The 16206-nt window shown below is 35.4% G+C and overlaps 1 protein-coding gene and 3 pseudogenes across 1 annotated transcript; 1 reads left to right on the plus strand and 3 right to left on the minus strand.

Annotated features, from left to right (window-relative positions):
* The first annotated feature begins 2974 nt into the window (after positions 1–2974).
* Positions 2975–4441, plus strand: LOC120136502 (annotated as a pseudogene).
* Positions 4442–6331: 1890 nt separating this feature from the next.
* LOC120136503 lies at positions 6332–7053 on the minus strand. The gene is made up of 2 exons (XM_039152518.1): positions 6589–7053; positions 6332–6514 (listed from the first exon to the last, which is right to left on the minus strand). Exons 1-2 carry the CDS (start codon positions 7051–7053, stop codon positions 6332–6334), a joined length of 648 nt encoding a protein of 215 aa, XP_039008449.1.
* Positions 7054–7441: 388 nt separating this feature from the next.
* LOC120136504 lies at positions 7442–8702 on the minus strand (annotated as a pseudogene).
* A 976-nt stretch (positions 8703–9678) lies between these two features.
* Positions 9679–11028, minus strand: LOC120136505 (annotated as a pseudogene).
* Between the last annotated feature and the right edge of the window lie 5178 nt (positions 11029–16206).

Genomic DNA, 16206 nt, shown 5'->3' on the forward strand with positions numbered 1-16206 from the left:
TACTGTATGAGATAATTACAATGTAATTTATTTTCTCTTTTTCTTATCTTGAAAAAGGTATATTTTGTATGGTATCAGACAAACACACGTACAAAATAGAACAAATACGAGAGTTTTATTTAACAAAAAAAAACTTCTCTAATCTTAAATAGAGGAGAAAGAGTACTCACATCAATTTCAAGATTACAAAAAACGGAGTTAAACCTATAAAGGTGATCGGCAGGGCCCGGCCCTGAGCATAGGCTAGGGGAGCGACCGCCTAGGGCCCAAGTTTGGAGGGGCTTATTTTTAAATTTAATAATTAAAAAATATTTTTAAATATATTTTTATATTTCAAACACTCAAAAATATGGTAATTCAGTAGGTCCTAATAATTAAAAATTATTTTTAAACATAATTTTTTATTAAAAAATTCAAAAACATGGTAATCTAGTGGGCTCTATTTTAATGATTGGAAGAGAAATTAAGTGTTGCTCCCATTTATCTTCTTGTCATCACCTCCTGGCCTAGGGCCCTTAAAATGTCAGGACCGGGCCTGGTGATCGATCACTAGACAAAATAATACACTTAGCACCAACATAAATATATAATCAATGATAACACACAGTATATAGACGTAGTTGTTTAAATCTAAAAACTCTAAGTGATTAAAAAACGAAAGAGTTTACCTGTAGGGATTAGTAAGGACTATTAAAGTTACAAAATAGTCACTCGATTGTTCATTATGTTCCAAACTTGTCATTTTATATTAAAAAATTAACATCAGTCTTAGTTGAATTTTAATATGTTGATTGAGAAATGATAAAATTTGATCTCATAATCTCAAATGACTATCATATCTTAGTTAGCATGTTAAAGTCCAATTCAGATTGTCGTTAATTTTTTAACGGAAAAGGACGAGTCTAGAACGTAATAAATAGTCGGGTGATCATTTTGTAACTTTTAATAGTTGAGGGACTCAACAAAGCAACTCCATATAGTTGGGGGCCATTTTGTAACTTTGAATAGTCGGGGAACTCAATAAAGTAGTATCCTATAGTCGTGGACCATTTGTGTACTTTACCCTATTTTTAATCATTAATTAAATTAATTATTTAAAAAAATATTAATTGAATCTAATAAAATTTGACTAATTCGACAAGTTTTTAAATTAATTGAAATTTGTTGTAAGTTCTTTTAGTTTGATTAATTTGAGTTTAATTTGGGTATTTTTTTCGATTGAGTTAAAATTTGAATCTTAAAATTTAATGGGTCTAATATGATTAAAAAGTAATTGAGTCTTGATTCTTAACTGGGCTTAAAATATATATAATATATTTAACATTTAATATTAATAATAATATTTTTAGTTACTTTAATTAATCGATTTCAAATTGAATAAATCAACAATTAAAGTTTAAAAAATTTCTTAACCATTAACAAATTCAATATCGAATTACCAATTGATTAACAGAACAAAATTTCGATTCGATCAGTTAATTAAATAAAACGAACAATGAACACTTATACTAGGCTTGTCTTTATCACGTTTTAATAATTATTTTGACTTTTTTATGGGATTTTTACTTGTTTATTCATATATTTAACATATAATTTATTGAATTAGGATTCAAATGGCTCAACATGCAACTTTGGGCTTATCTTGAATTTGCTCATTAATAAGTTATGAACATTTCTTGTTATAATAGAGGGACTAATTTACACTTAAACCTCTGTTATAAGGACCCACAAAGTAGTTTAACCTAATCTTTTAGTTTAAAACTTTCACTAGAATGCTGCTAATGAGGCCCGAAGGTTTCAGGGCGAGGATGGATACTCTAAAAATTTGAAATTTCTATATAATTTAGATTTTTTTATATATAATTTGTTAAAAATTCGTTTTCTTCTCCTATAATTTTATAAATTCATCCATTTCTAACATAAAATGAGAAATGGATGGATCTCGAGATTTATATGAACATGGATAGTAAAATAGAGATGATTTTAATCTTACGAAAACAATTTTAAATTTTATATCTACAGCATCTCATGAGATAAGGGGGAAAAATAAAAAAAATATATTCAAATGTATTAATAACTAGAGAGGTAAACGAACCGAGTTGAGTTCGAATATTATTGAGTTCGATTCGATTCAAAAACTTTAAAATATAGCTCGACTGGTCTCGAAAACTTGAGAGCCTAAAATTTTCAAGCTCGACTCGAATTCTAAACCAAGAATTGAAGCTTGAAAAAGCTCAAAATAAGGGGAAAATTCTTAAATTTAACTTGATTGAAGCTCGAACTCGAATCTGAACCTTAAGTACATGAAAACCATATATTGCTTTTTTTTCTTTAAAAAATCAACCCATAAATATTAATATTATTAATAATTTTTTTAAAAAATAAAATTCAATATATTATTTTTTCGAGTTGTTCGCGAGCTTTTCGAGTCGAGTAGCTCGTTTCGGTTCGTTAAGAACTCGAGTCGAGATTGAGCTCAAGTCGAGCCTATTCAATTTAGTATTTATCGAACTTTGACCAAGTCAATATCAAGTAGCTCATAATCTGTCTCGTCTCATTTACAACATTATTAATAACATAAATTTTTCTTATGAACGAACATAATAAAATTTTAAAATTTACATCATCAATAAAATAGATAATCAACCTAACTAAATTAGGATTTCAAGCTAGCTCCGTGTACACCTAAATAACACCCAAGTCTGCCACTGATCTAATGTGATAGGAAAATGTACATACAAGAGCTAAAATCATCCAATTCATATACATATTAGCTGTAACCATATAGAAATATACAACATCTTCGTCTTCCCCAAGAATCCTTTCCTTGAACGTCATTGAAGAAAAAGCTAAAAAAGCTCTGATTTTTAGAACCCTTTTTTCTTTTCTGTTTATGGATCCAAAATACTAATTCATTCTTTCCAGGTAAACCCTGTTTTTAATTGGTCAGTTACGTTGAATCACACATTCAAACATGGCAGCAGCCTTGTTCAGTAAGCTCTACTTGAGAGCTTTGGTCTTATTCACATGGCTACTTGTTTCTTCACTCGGTAACACCTTACTGAGCTGCAAAAATACATCTCCAGATACATTGGGGTTCCATTGCAGCAGCTTAAATGGATCCGATGACGACGAATGCGGCACGTTCGCCGTGCTTCGGACTAATTCATATTATTCATCTCTTTCCAATATGAGCTTTTATTTAGGCCTCAACCGATTTGCAATTGCTGAAGCCAATGGCTTCTCTGCAATAATCGAGTTTCTTCCAAGAGATCAGCCTTCGTTGTTGCCAATTGATTGCAAATGCAGCAATGGTTTCTTCCATGCTGACTTGACGAAAACTACGATCAAAAGAGAGCTTTTATGGTATTGCCGAGTCACTTGAAGGCTTGACAACCTGCAGAGCCATTCGAGAGAAGAATCCCGGTGTTTCGCTGTGGGGTCTCAATGACAATGTCCGGCTAGTGGTCCCGTTACGATGCGCAAGTCCATCGGCATTGAATGAATCGCTTGTAGTTTCTTACCCTGTAAGTCAAGGTGATGCAATATCTAACTTGGCTATTGCATTCAATACAACTGCAGAAGCCATAATATCTGCAAATAACAGATCTTTAGGGGTCTTTGAACCTGAAAACTTAGTACTTTTTACATCTCTTTTGATTCCACTTGAAGACGAGCCTGTTCTCGGTTCACCATCGGAGCCTCGTGAGCCGAATCTGCATTCTTCAGGAACAAGCATCCCAATAATTAATCCCCATGAAGAAAAGCCTTGGATTCGGAATGTTGGATTTATATTGCTTTGAGTGGGATTCTAGTAGGAGCCATCATTGCTGGTGCAACAACTTTCATGATGATCCAATTGAAGAACAAGAAGACACTAAACATAAGCAAGGAGGGAGATGTGGAACTACAGCAGCATAGTTTAAGAGCTGCAAGTGAGAATAAAGTATCATTTGAGGGATCCCAGAATTGTGTAGATGGTCGGATTTTCGACAGTGTTATGTCCTGTAATGCGCAGGTAGAGGTTTACACCATAGAGGAGCTGAGAAAAGCTACCGAGGAATTCAATCCGAGTAATCATATGGAGGGAAGTGTGTATCATGGTCGTCTCAACGGGAAAAGCTTGGTGATAAGGCACATGAGAACCGAGAATATATCAAAGGTTGAGCTTGGATTCTTTAATTATGCAACTCATCAGCACCCAAACATTATTAGATTGCTGGGGAAATGTGTAACCGAGGGCTCGAATTCGTTTTTAATGTTCGAATATGTGAAAAATGGCTCCTTGAAGGACTGGCTACATGGTGGATTAGTAATGAAAAACCAGTTCATAGCCTCCTGTCACTGTTTTTTGACTTGGAAGCAAAGGCTGAGGATCTGTCTTGATGTAGCAGTGGCATTTCAGTTTATGCAACTTGATCTTGAGTCTTCACAAACTTGAGCTCCACTTCTTTCTTGACGATTTGTTCTCTGATAAAATGATATATGGTGTCAATATGTTTGCTTCGATCATGGAACACTGGATTCTCTGCAGGTGCTTGTTCAGACTTGTTATCAATACAAATTTTAGTAGGTCATTCTTGTGGTAAGTGAAGTTCTTTCACTAATCATTTAAGCCAAATAGCATGACAAGTACAAGAAGTTGCTGCCACATTCAGTTTCACATGTAGAAAGAGTCACAATGTGTTGTTTTTTCGAACTCCAAGAGATGCAATAATCTCCCAAGAAGAACACAAATCCAGAGGTATTTTTTCTATCGTCAATGTCTCCGGAAAAATCACTATCACAAAATCCCATGAATTGAAAGTCATGAGAAGATGTGTAGAATAACCCAAAAACAATAACACCTTTTAGATAACGAAGAATCCTTTTAGCGACCATCAAGTGAATTGACGTAGGAACTTCCATGTAGCGACTCACTACACCAGTTGCAAATAGGATCTCTGGTCTTGTACAAGTCAAATACCTCAAACTTCCCACAAGACTTTTAAAAAGAGTTGTATCTTCCTTTGTTCCATCATCGAACTTTGACAACTTTACTATATACTCCATCGGGGTATCAACAGGATTACAATCAAACATTTTGAATTTCTTCATTACTTCTTTTCTATAACTCTTTTGCGAGATGAATATATCATCCTCTGATTGTTCCACTTCTAGGTCCAAATAATAAGACATTAGACCCACATCAATCATCTCGAACTCAAACGACATATGTTTCTTGACTTCTTCAATTAACTTGGGATTATTACTTGTAATGACCAAATCATCCACGTAAAGGCAAACTATCAAAATGTCTCCACCATCGTTTGTTTTAATATAGAGTGCATGTTCATGAAGACAACGATCAAAACCATTATCTTGAAAATTCTTGTCGATGCGACTATACCATGCAAGAGGTCTTGTTTCAACCCATATAATGCCTTTTTTCAGCTTTAGACATTTATCTTCTTGTCCATTGACTTTGTATCTAGTGAGTTGCTCAATATAAACTTCCTCTTCTAAGAAACCATTAAGAAATGATGATTTCACATCAAATTGATGATTTTTCACTTCTTTTGAGCCACCAGGGAGATAATCATTCGAATGGTTTCAATTCAAGCAACCAGTGCAAAGAATTCATCATAATCGACCCCATGCTTTTCCTTATAATCTTTAACAACAAGTATTGCTTTGTATCTCACCACTTCTCCACTCGCATTCTTTTTTTACTTGAAAATCCACTTAACTCTGATAGTTATATGACCTTTTAAAAGTTCCGATAACTCCCAAGTATTGTTCTTCTCAATGAATTTTATTTCTTCATAATTCAAGGAGTTGTCCTAAACTCAAAATATTACTTTTTAACTTAGGCACATAATAAACATCAGTAATAAGGCTATGGCTGTCATCCTTTAGAGAAATTAAAATAGTACTTTTCCCTTGAATTTGGATCTTCGAGGAATCCCCAAATGAAACAGTGCCTTTAAATTTCTCATCAAGTTTCACAAAAACCTCTTTGTCTCCGCACATGTGATTACTCTCTCCATTGTCAAGATACCAAGTACTTGCATCATTGTTCTCTTCCTTCTTGAGTGCTAGCAATAAGGTTGTCTCTTCAACATCTTGTTGATCTTCAATGAGATTAACTCTCTCTTCATTTCTACTTTCATTTTTGGCATTCCCAAGAAAAATTACTAAATTTATGACAATTATAACATTTAATATTGGACTTGTCATACCTCATTTCAATTGATCTTTGATGATTAAATCTTCCTCTTTACCTTGATCTTTCTTGATGATGAACTTACATCATTGCTTGTACGATCTTCACGAGCACTTTTTCCATATCTTATTTGGCCAAAACTTCGACCTCGTTCACATCCTCAACCCTTTCGATTCTTTTCTGAATGTTTTTCAAAGACACCTTGGCTTTGAAGACTTGTTCAATGGACTCATCTTGTCTCCTATTGAATCTGTCTTCTTGGGCTTGCAACTCACCCATAACTTGTTCAATAGTCATAGAGTCTATATCCTTTGATTCAATAACACAATCCACATAATCAAATTTTAGAGTAAAAAATGAAGGATCTTTTCAATCACACGAACATCTTCTAAGGTTTCTCTGTATCTCTTCATTTGATTGACAATGATCATCTCTCTTGAGTAATAATCTGAAATTGACTCGGATTCCTTTATCCGCAAGGTTTCAAACTCACATTGCAACACTTGGAGTCGAACTTTCTTCACTTTATCAACTCCATGGAGAGAATTTTGTAAAATCTCCCATGCTTCCCTTACGGTGTTGGCGTTTGCCACTTTTACAAACATCGAATCATCCAGACATTGGTGGATGAGAGTAAGAGCTTGTTGATCCTTCTTTCTTGTCTTCGTCAAAGCCTCCTTTTCTTGTTGTGATAATGAAGCCTCGTCTTGGGGAGATTCATAACCATTGTGTCTGATCTCCCAAGCATCTTGTGCCCCAAGCAAAGCCTTCATACGGAGACACCAATTCTCATAATTATCTTTTGTAAGATGAGGGAATTGAAATGGAAACATATCATTGTTGGTCATCTTCACTTATTATCGGAATACCACTTGTTGGGATATGGAAGTATGAAACTTAAACTTGGAGAGAGGAAGATGAAAATATAAGAAGAAACTTTGGAATTTAATTGATTTACTTCATCACTTATGATCATACATAGGATTGTAAGTAATTATTAGAATGATTACAAAACTATTGATAACACCTTTTCATCATACATAATCATGTCTATTCACCATGAATAAGCATATTCATTCATGATGAATAGTTACACACTATCATTATAATAAACCAATGAAAAGACAATTATTCATAGAAATATTTAAATTAAATATTCAACACTCTGTATTTGTTGAAAACATCTAAAGATTGAATAAAATTGATAAGCTATAAAGCTAACGTTGGGGCTTTTCTCTTTATTACCATTCAAAAGGATACATAAATTCATCCTTTTTATTTGTATGTTTGCCACAGTGTGAGAACAAACATGATAACAGCATAAATTTGAGCAGCGACGGCCCAAGGCTTAGTGAAATAGTTGTGCACATAGTATGCTCGCCATCGAGGCCACCACCGTTTGCAGTGATGATCGAGTTTTTCGCTAAGTTCAGAATAGTAGAATTCCTTGACATAAGTATCATTGTAAAGATTATTGAAAAACTGGGTTGAGTCAGCCAAACTCAACCAGTTATCGAAGATGTCGCTCTTGCATAGTATCTCCATGTCATTGTTGGTGTCGATAAGGTTATCCAGGAGCTTGGCATAGCAAGTAAATATCGGCGGACAATGCGGCAAGCATTGCTCATATGCGATTAGATTCCGGAATATCGTTTGTGTCGTCTCCTGGATAAGCAATGACGGGATTTCGAGACAACCATCCGTAAACTTTATGACCAAGATGCTATCTGGTGCAACTTTCTTGAATTTTACTCTAGCTTCTTTGAGCTTAGTGATGGAATGAATCGGTTGCCATTCGGTCGTCGGCTTGTTTTTGGTTTCCTGGGATGGTAACACCAGGGATAATCTTAACAAATCAAGAATGTGTTTGATATCTTGGTCTTTGAAACAGGATGCTTTTATAGAAAGTAGATGAGAAATGAAGGTATTAGCAAAGAACGTAAGGGCAAGTTCAGTCAAGGACTTGGATTCATCAGGGAGCCTGGTCTTTTCAAACAAGATTTCAAGCACTGACCAAGGGATTTGATTCTCTAGCGACAACGAAGACACCATCGAGCAGCATTGTTTTAACGAATTCACCACCCAGTTCTGCTGCAAAGTCATGGCCTGCATAACAAGCACTGGCCTGTTTCTCAATTGACTTAACGACATTAATCAAATCAGATAAAACTTTCTGTTCTTCAACCTCCTTGGATTCTCGGGACATCGTCCCGTGACGACCTGTAATCACCCTGGAAAGGCAAGCTTTCAAGTACTTGATTTTGATTCTCTCTGCGGCTACCAAGTTCTCTTTGCCGCGATGCATCGGGCCAATGGCGAAACAGTTGGGGACAAATGAGTTTTTGTTGTGCCTGAGGAGTATTCTTGGGATGTTGAAGATGCAGTAGCTCTGGGGCATGGATAAACGAGCATCCCTCAACTCAACATTCAGAGAAGATACCAAATATCCAACATCGATCACAACGTTTTCATTCGATCTTCCACTTTCTGCTGCCATCTTGTAGCCTGTAGAAAGATATTATAAGCTGTAAAACAAAAGGCAAAAAAGGTAGAAATTTGAACTCTTTCGACATTAAAATGCTTGGAAAAAATTACTAACGAAAATATTCAAAACCTTATTGAACAAAGTTGAAAACAAAGTTGAAGAAGACAATCACTTGTAGCTATCATGATTTGTGGGGTAGCCATTAATTTATACATGTTAAAACAACGAAGTTCATATTTCAAACAGATGGGGCAGAATGTGTGAGTATGTTGGAAAATAATTTACAGATAGTTAAAGCATATCCCATGTCATGCTTCTATGCATATGCTCATGTGACAGAGAATAAAGCACAGATTATAGTATGACAAAGTTACAAGAAAATGTGTGAGCAGTTCCTTTAGGAATTAGTAATCCCTTGCTTCATCTGTAATATCATTGAGTCGTCTCGATCATGGGCTAACATCTTTCCAATGACAGTTCTCGAATCACCCTCGATGACTACACACTGAAACCGCTAGCTGCAACGACCTACAACAAACCTTTACCTCCACTCAAAAAGTATCCATTCTGTTAGGTGGCATCAAAGTTGAACTTAACACTCTTAATGGGCGGAAACCGCTATTGTTGCACAACCTGGTTGCAGTGTTGACCATTCTGTTCGGGAGAGACACCGAACAGCTATGTTCATCTTCTATGCTCTTTGCTATAACTTACATTAATTCACCGGATTAAATTGGTATAAAAATGATATCGGAATTGCGGGGATCTGTTTAAATGGAAGTTTGCCATGCTTCAAGTAACCCAACATTCACACATGTTTTCTGAACAGAAAAATACATCAAACAAACATAGGAAACAAATTGTGGCATCAGAATATTTCTCCGAAGCAGCATGTTTAATCTGCTTGATCAAATTTCGGAACAATATTGCAGGGGTCTAAACAGGATCCTTACCCTTCAACTTCAAAAAAATTGGTAATTTATGGTATTTAATGTTGAATTGGGGTATCCTTTTTTATATAGGTTTGCCACACCGTGAGAAAAAGCATGATAACAGCATAAATTTGAGCAGCAATAGCCCAAGGCTTTGTGAAATAGTTGTGCACATAGGCTGCTCGCCATCGAGGCCACCACCTTCTGCAATGACTATCGAGTTTATCGCTAAGTTCCGAATAATAGAATTCCTTGATATAAGTATCATTGTAAAGATTATTGAAAAACCGGGTTGAATCTTCGAGACTCAGCCAGTTATCAATTATCTCATTCTTGCACAGTATCTCCATGTCATTGTTGGTGTCGATAAGGTTGTCCAGGAGCTTGGCATAGCAAGTGAATATAGGTTGACAACGTCCAAAACACTGCTCGTATGCGATCAGGTTCCGGAAGATCGGTTCGGTCGTCTCTTGGATAAACAACGACGGGATTTCGAGACAACCATTGTTAAACTTTATGTCCAAGACGGTATCTGCTGTGCCTTTCTTGAATTTTACGCCAGCTTCTTTGAGCCTTGTGACGGAACGAATCGGTTGCCATCCGTTTGTCGGTTTGTTTTTGATTTCTTGGAACGGTTACACCAAGGACAATCTTAACAAATCAAGAATATGCTTGATATCTTGATCTTTGAAACGTGATGTTTGTACAGGAGGTGGATGAGAAGTGAAGGTATTAGCAAAGAACAAAAGGGCAAGTACAATCAGGGACTTGGTTTCATTAAGGAGACTGGTTTTTTCAAACAACAGTTCAAGCACTAACCAGGGGATTTGATTCTTAAGCAAGATCAGATCATGGTACAGATATTGCAGCATACATGACATGGAGAAAATCGGGTCACCGTGCTCCTTGACCTTTTCGGAATCTTTACGGAACAGCTCGATAACGAAGACACCATCGAGCAGCATTGTTCTAACGAATTCATCACCCAATTCCGCAGCAAAATCATGGCCTGCATAGCAAGCACTGGCCTGTTTCTCAATAGACTGAACAGAATTAATCAAATCAGATAAAACTTTCTGTTCTTCAACCTCCTTGGATTCTTGGGACATCGTCCCGTGACGACTTGTAATCACCCTGGAAACACAAGCTTTCAAGTACTTCATTTTGATTTTCTCAGTGGCTACCAAGTGGTTTTTGCCACGGTGCACTGGCCCAATGGAGAAACAATTGGGGAGAAATGAGTTTTCGTTGTGCCTGAAGAGTATGGTCGGGATGTTGAAGATGCAGTAACTTTGGGGCGTCGATAAACCAGCATCCCTCAGTTCATCCTGCAGAGAAGCCAACGATCCTACATCGATTAGAACGATTTCGTTCGATCTTTCCCTTGCTGCTGCCATTTTCAAGCCTGCAAACAAGTTGGAACAACCAAGTTCTTATTTCAAAGAGATGGATGAATGAGTGAGTGTATTGGAAAAGATTGTAGAGATAGTTAAAGCATGTCCCATGTGGAATGATATCAAGGAATCAAAGGGGAGATGTTCATGCGACACTAAGAATAAAACAAACTATACAGTAAGATAAGTGGAAAGAAAGTATGCGCTGAGTTCCTCTGGCTCAGACTGAAGCAAGCACATACTGATCCCTTGCTTCAGTCTGAGCCATTCAGGATTCCAAGGCCTAAAGGGTTACATTACTACATCATTTGATTGGCCTTATGCACTGTAAAGAAACAAAAAGAAAGAGAAAAAGGGCTCGATTTTCAGCTGGCAACCGGCAAGGTTCCTTCATCTTTTGCAGACCAAACCATCTGATCTTAGCTTTAAATTCTTTATAAATTAGTCTTCACAATTCAAGAGAAAGGATGATCATTTAAGAATCAGAATGCTTTATTTCCAGGGTGGGAAAAGTGGAAAGTTTCACTTAACTATCATACATTGATCGACAAGTTTTTCGAGATCGGTGGATGGATCATACATTGATCTGTTCAAGCTCTTGCAAACCTCTACTTTTAGTTCCAATTGCAAGTTGTGTATGTTGTATATGTTGAAAAACTCTAAGACTATTGTCGAAACCGTTTTTCTCCAAAGGGGGAAAAGGGGCATCGTTTCGAAAATAATTCTTTTGTGACCGGTTTACGATAAAATGTGATTCGAGGAGTTGCCACTAATATTTGATTAGGGTGTGATTGGGCACCAAAAACGTATTTGTCATTTTAATAAAATATTAATTTTAATTAAAAAAATAAACTTGTGGTATGCGTTACCAAAATTCGAGTTCAGGAGTTAATTACGTGTGGGAAATGATTAAAACCCCCACAACGCCCTAAATCGATACCTAGTCGATTAATTAATTGTCTTTGTAATAAAATTTACAAGTTCAAGTTTAATTTAATTTAAGATCCCCTAGAAATAATTTTTTTTTTGAATTTTTGGATGAAACATAATAATATTTAATTATTTCCTATCGAGAAGAATCGATCTATCATATCTTGAAACAATCGATTCTTATTCCAATCTAAATAAAGAAATATTAAAATTTCATTATAAAGTTCACTATTAATTTAAAATAACAACACCCAAAATAATTTTAGAAGTGAAAACGATAGTATCTAATTATTTCCAATCGAGAATAAATGATCTTCGCGCATTAAAATAGTCATTTATTACACCAATTGAAATAAAGAGATATTACTATTTCGTCTTAAAATTCAATACCGATTCAAATGTTTTTATTTTGAAAACCTATTGGAAAACATGTGCAAAAGTAAAACAAAAGTCTATCAAGCAATTAATTCATTAATTATTTTACCGAATAAGGATGTTAAATTAATTAAATATCTCAAGATGAGACCTTAGATTCGATCTAACAGTCTTTTCTCGATGAATTTAATTAAAAGAACACGATATTTTTTCTCAATCCCCAAATTTTAAAAATGAAGTCGATTTAATTCATGTCACTAAATGTGATAGACTTTCATTTTAAAATGACCAAAAGTAATTTTCTTATACGTTAAGACAATCACTTTACAGTAATATTAAAATGATCGAACATTACCCTTACTCAATTTATTTCGAGTCGAGTCAAGTGATGCTTATGAGGGTATCATGCAAAATTAATTAGGACTAAAATGAACTAACATGCAAGAAACATGCAAAAATAAAAATAAAAAATAAAATTAGGACTAAAACATAAACAGTCAAACCATCATGACAAAATTAAAACAAAATAAAGTATACAAGTGACTAAAATGAGCAATTTCAATATTAAGTGCTAACATTACAAATAATAAAAATAAATAAAACATGAGGACTAAATTAAAATAAAAAACATATTCTGGTTTGAAATACAAGCATGCATAAATTATAGGGGTTATTTCATAAATATTCCATTTATTTTAGCCTAAAATATACATTCGAAATAAAAAGGGTAAATTACTAAATCAGTCCCTAAATATTTAAAAAAATTAAACAGTCACTACACAAGACTAAAATGCAAAAAACACGCTAAACATACAGGGACTAAAGTAAAAATAACCCTAAAAATATTAAACATTTACAAAACTGGGTAAATTACACAAACAATCCATATAGGTGGCCAACATGCAAAAACATGACTAAACTAGGAGGACTAAACAATAATTAATCCAAAAATTAAAAGCATAAACATAAATAAGTAAATTATGAAACAAGTTCCTACCAGTGGCTACTTTGCAAAAACGCGGCTAAGTTCGGGGGACCTAAACGTAATTTCCCCTGAATTTCCTCTAAAATACAACTACATTTTTTTTATTCTCAAACTGATTCTAAAAAAATCCTTTTCTCTCAAATTTCCTCGACCGACCCACTGTCGGCCGCCTAAACTCACCCTCGGCCGCCATACATGGTGGTTAGACCTCCCAAACTCACCCAAAACAATTCCCTCATACTGAAAAATCTCATTGGCCTTAGATCTAGGGTTAAAAACTACCGAAAAAGCCCCTAAATAACCAAAAAAGTCCTTTGACCTTTCGGTTTTCTCATACCTTGAACGACTCTCGACGAAGATCCGATCTCGGTTCGACTCCCCCCTTTCAGGTAAACTACTCAATCCATTCTCCTTTGGTTTTTATTTATATGCAAAGACCTTTTTTTTAGTTTTTGAAACTGTAAAACGAACATAAAAATATACCTCAAAAAAACTTTCAACTTTCTTTTTGCACTTTATTGATTTCTTTTTGAAACCGAAAGGGAACCCCTGTACAAGATCAATTTAGGGTTTATATAACCCAATTTACAGAGATTTTTACTTGCTTAGTAAAATAAAATGATTACAAAAGTAAATCATTATTGTTATTGCGTGTGGATTTGCTTTCTGACTTGCTTGTGTTGATTGATGATTTTTGACACTACAGGGTCCCGGTTGGTGGAAACTATTTTGGCTAGGGACCAGTGAAGCAAGGATGTAGCCTAGGATTGGTCTTTGTGGCGGTGGTAGGCTCGATCTGGATCGTTGGATGAGTCCAAATCAGACGGTTCTCATAGGGGCAACGGTTGGAGCTAAGGGTAAAACCCTAATAAGCTCATGATCTAAACCGTTGGATGAGTCTAGATTTGACGGTTGTGGTTTTTGGTGGCGCTAGGCTAAGGATAAAAACCCTAACTGGGTTTGGTTTTCATCTGGCTAGGTCCGGTTGGGTTATGGGCAGTTTGGGTGACTTGCATTGGGTCAGGTTGCTTTTGAGCTTAGGGCTTGTAAAAGCATGCAGAAAATAAAAATGTATTTATTTTAATAATAAAAAAAATATTATTATTTAATGGGATGAAAACCACTGTCGACAGTTACCCCTCTATGCCCATTCTTGTGTCAACTGGAATAGGGCAAAGATGAAGAGACAATGAGTTTTCGTCCGATGAACTTCATGGTTTGAAATATAATGAGGGATCTGTTCTGTTTCTTCTTGAGGGAAAATCAGATATGGGGACGTTGATTCATTCTACTGCCACTCAGGGAAGATTAAATTGAGGTAGACTTGTTCCACTGTTACTCATAGAAAATCAAATCTTGAAAGAGGGGGATCTGTTCCGCTTTTTCTTGAGGAAAAATTAGATATGGGGAAGTTGATTCATTCCACTATCACTCAGGGAAGATTGAATCAAGGAAGACTTGTTTCACTGTCACTCAGGGAATATCAAATCTTGAAAAAGTGGGATTTGTTCTGCTTCTTCATGAGGGAAAATTAGATATTGGGGAGTTGATCCATTCCACTCTCACTTAAGGAAGATTGAATTGAGACAGATTTGTTCCACTGTCACTCAGGGAATATCAAATCTTGAAAGAGAGGGATCTATTCAGCTTCTTCTTGAGGGAAAATCAGATCTTGGGGAGTTGATCCATTCTACTGTCACTCAGGAAAGATTGAATCGAGACAGACTTATTCCACTATTACTCAGGGAAAATCAAATCTTGAAAGAGATGGATCTGGTCTACTTCTTCTTGAGGGAAAAATTAGATATGGGGAAGTTGATTCATTCCACTGTCACTCAGGGAAGATTGAATCGAGGCAGACTTGTTCCACTGTCACTCAGGGAATATCAAAGCTTGAAAGAGAGGGATTTGTTCCGCTTCTTCTTGAGGGAAAATCAGATCTACGAGAGTTGATACATTCTATTGTCACTTAGGGAAGATTGAATCGAGGCAGACTTGTTTCACTATCACCTAGGGAATATAAAATCTTGAAAGAGAGAGATATGTTCCGCTTCTTCTTGAGGGAAAATCAGATCTTGGGGAGTTGTTCATTCCACTATCACTAAGGGAAGATTGAATCGAGGTAGACTTGTTCCACTGTTACTCAGGGAATATCAAATCTTGAAAGAGAGGGATTTTTTTAGCTTTTTCTTCAGGGAAAATCATATATGGGGATGTTGATTCATTCCACTGTCACTCAGGGAAGATTGAATCGAGGTAGACTTGTTCCACTGTCACTCAAGGAATATAAAATCTTGAAAGAGAAGGATATGTTCCGCTTCTGCTTGAGGGAAAATCAAATATGGGGATGTTGATTCATTCCACTGTCACTCAGGGAAGATTGAATCGAGTTTGATTCGTTTCTCTTGTCTTCGAGAATATCAAATCTGAAAATTAAACATTACCACTTATTATTATATGTTTGAAAATTTGAAAAGTCATACTTGAAGATTTGAATTTTAGGATAATCTTTGAAAATTGATTTTTCTTGTGGAAATGTGTCTCACAGCCACCGAATATGGGATTCTTCCTCTCTAAACATGATTCTTTGCATTTGAGGTTTGAATTCTATCTTCCACTTGTTGGAATTTTGATATCATGAATCTTCTCTTTTCATCGGAAGATCTGTAAAAACCATATGTTTATGTGTGAAATGCGAATGCAATGTAATACATTTCTTTTATGCCAATGATGGTTTCATGCTTGCATGAATGTTGATTCAATTTTTCTTTGACTCCAAAGGGGGAACCATGTATTCTTTCTCTTGATCACTATTCTCTAAGGTTTACTTGGATATCGGTGTAGCAACTCATAATTTTAAGTTTGAAACTTCTGAAGATCTGCCCAATCATCTTGTGGTC

The sequence above is a fragment of the Hibiscus syriacus genome, unplaced genomic scaffold (assembly GCF_006381635.1).
Source record: "Hibiscus syriacus cultivar Baekdansim isolate YM2019G1 unplaced genomic scaffold, ASM638163v2 tig00110633_pilon, whole genome shotgun sequence".
Taxonomy (NCBI): Eukaryota; Viridiplantae; Streptophyta; class Magnoliopsida; order Malvales; family Malvaceae; genus Hibiscus; species Hibiscus syriacus.

What these genes read in the sequence shown, in the direction of transcription:
- LOC120136503 (XM_039152518.1), bottom strand. Translation starts at nt 7,053, where the DNA reads ATGACCAACAATGATATGTTTCCATTTCAATTCCCTCATCTTACAAAA. An exon ending in ACAGAGAAACCTTAGAAGAT is followed by an intron (nt 6,515 to 6,588) that starts GTTCGTGTGATT and finishes ATTGAATCAAAG; the next exon opens with GATATAGACTCTATGACTAT.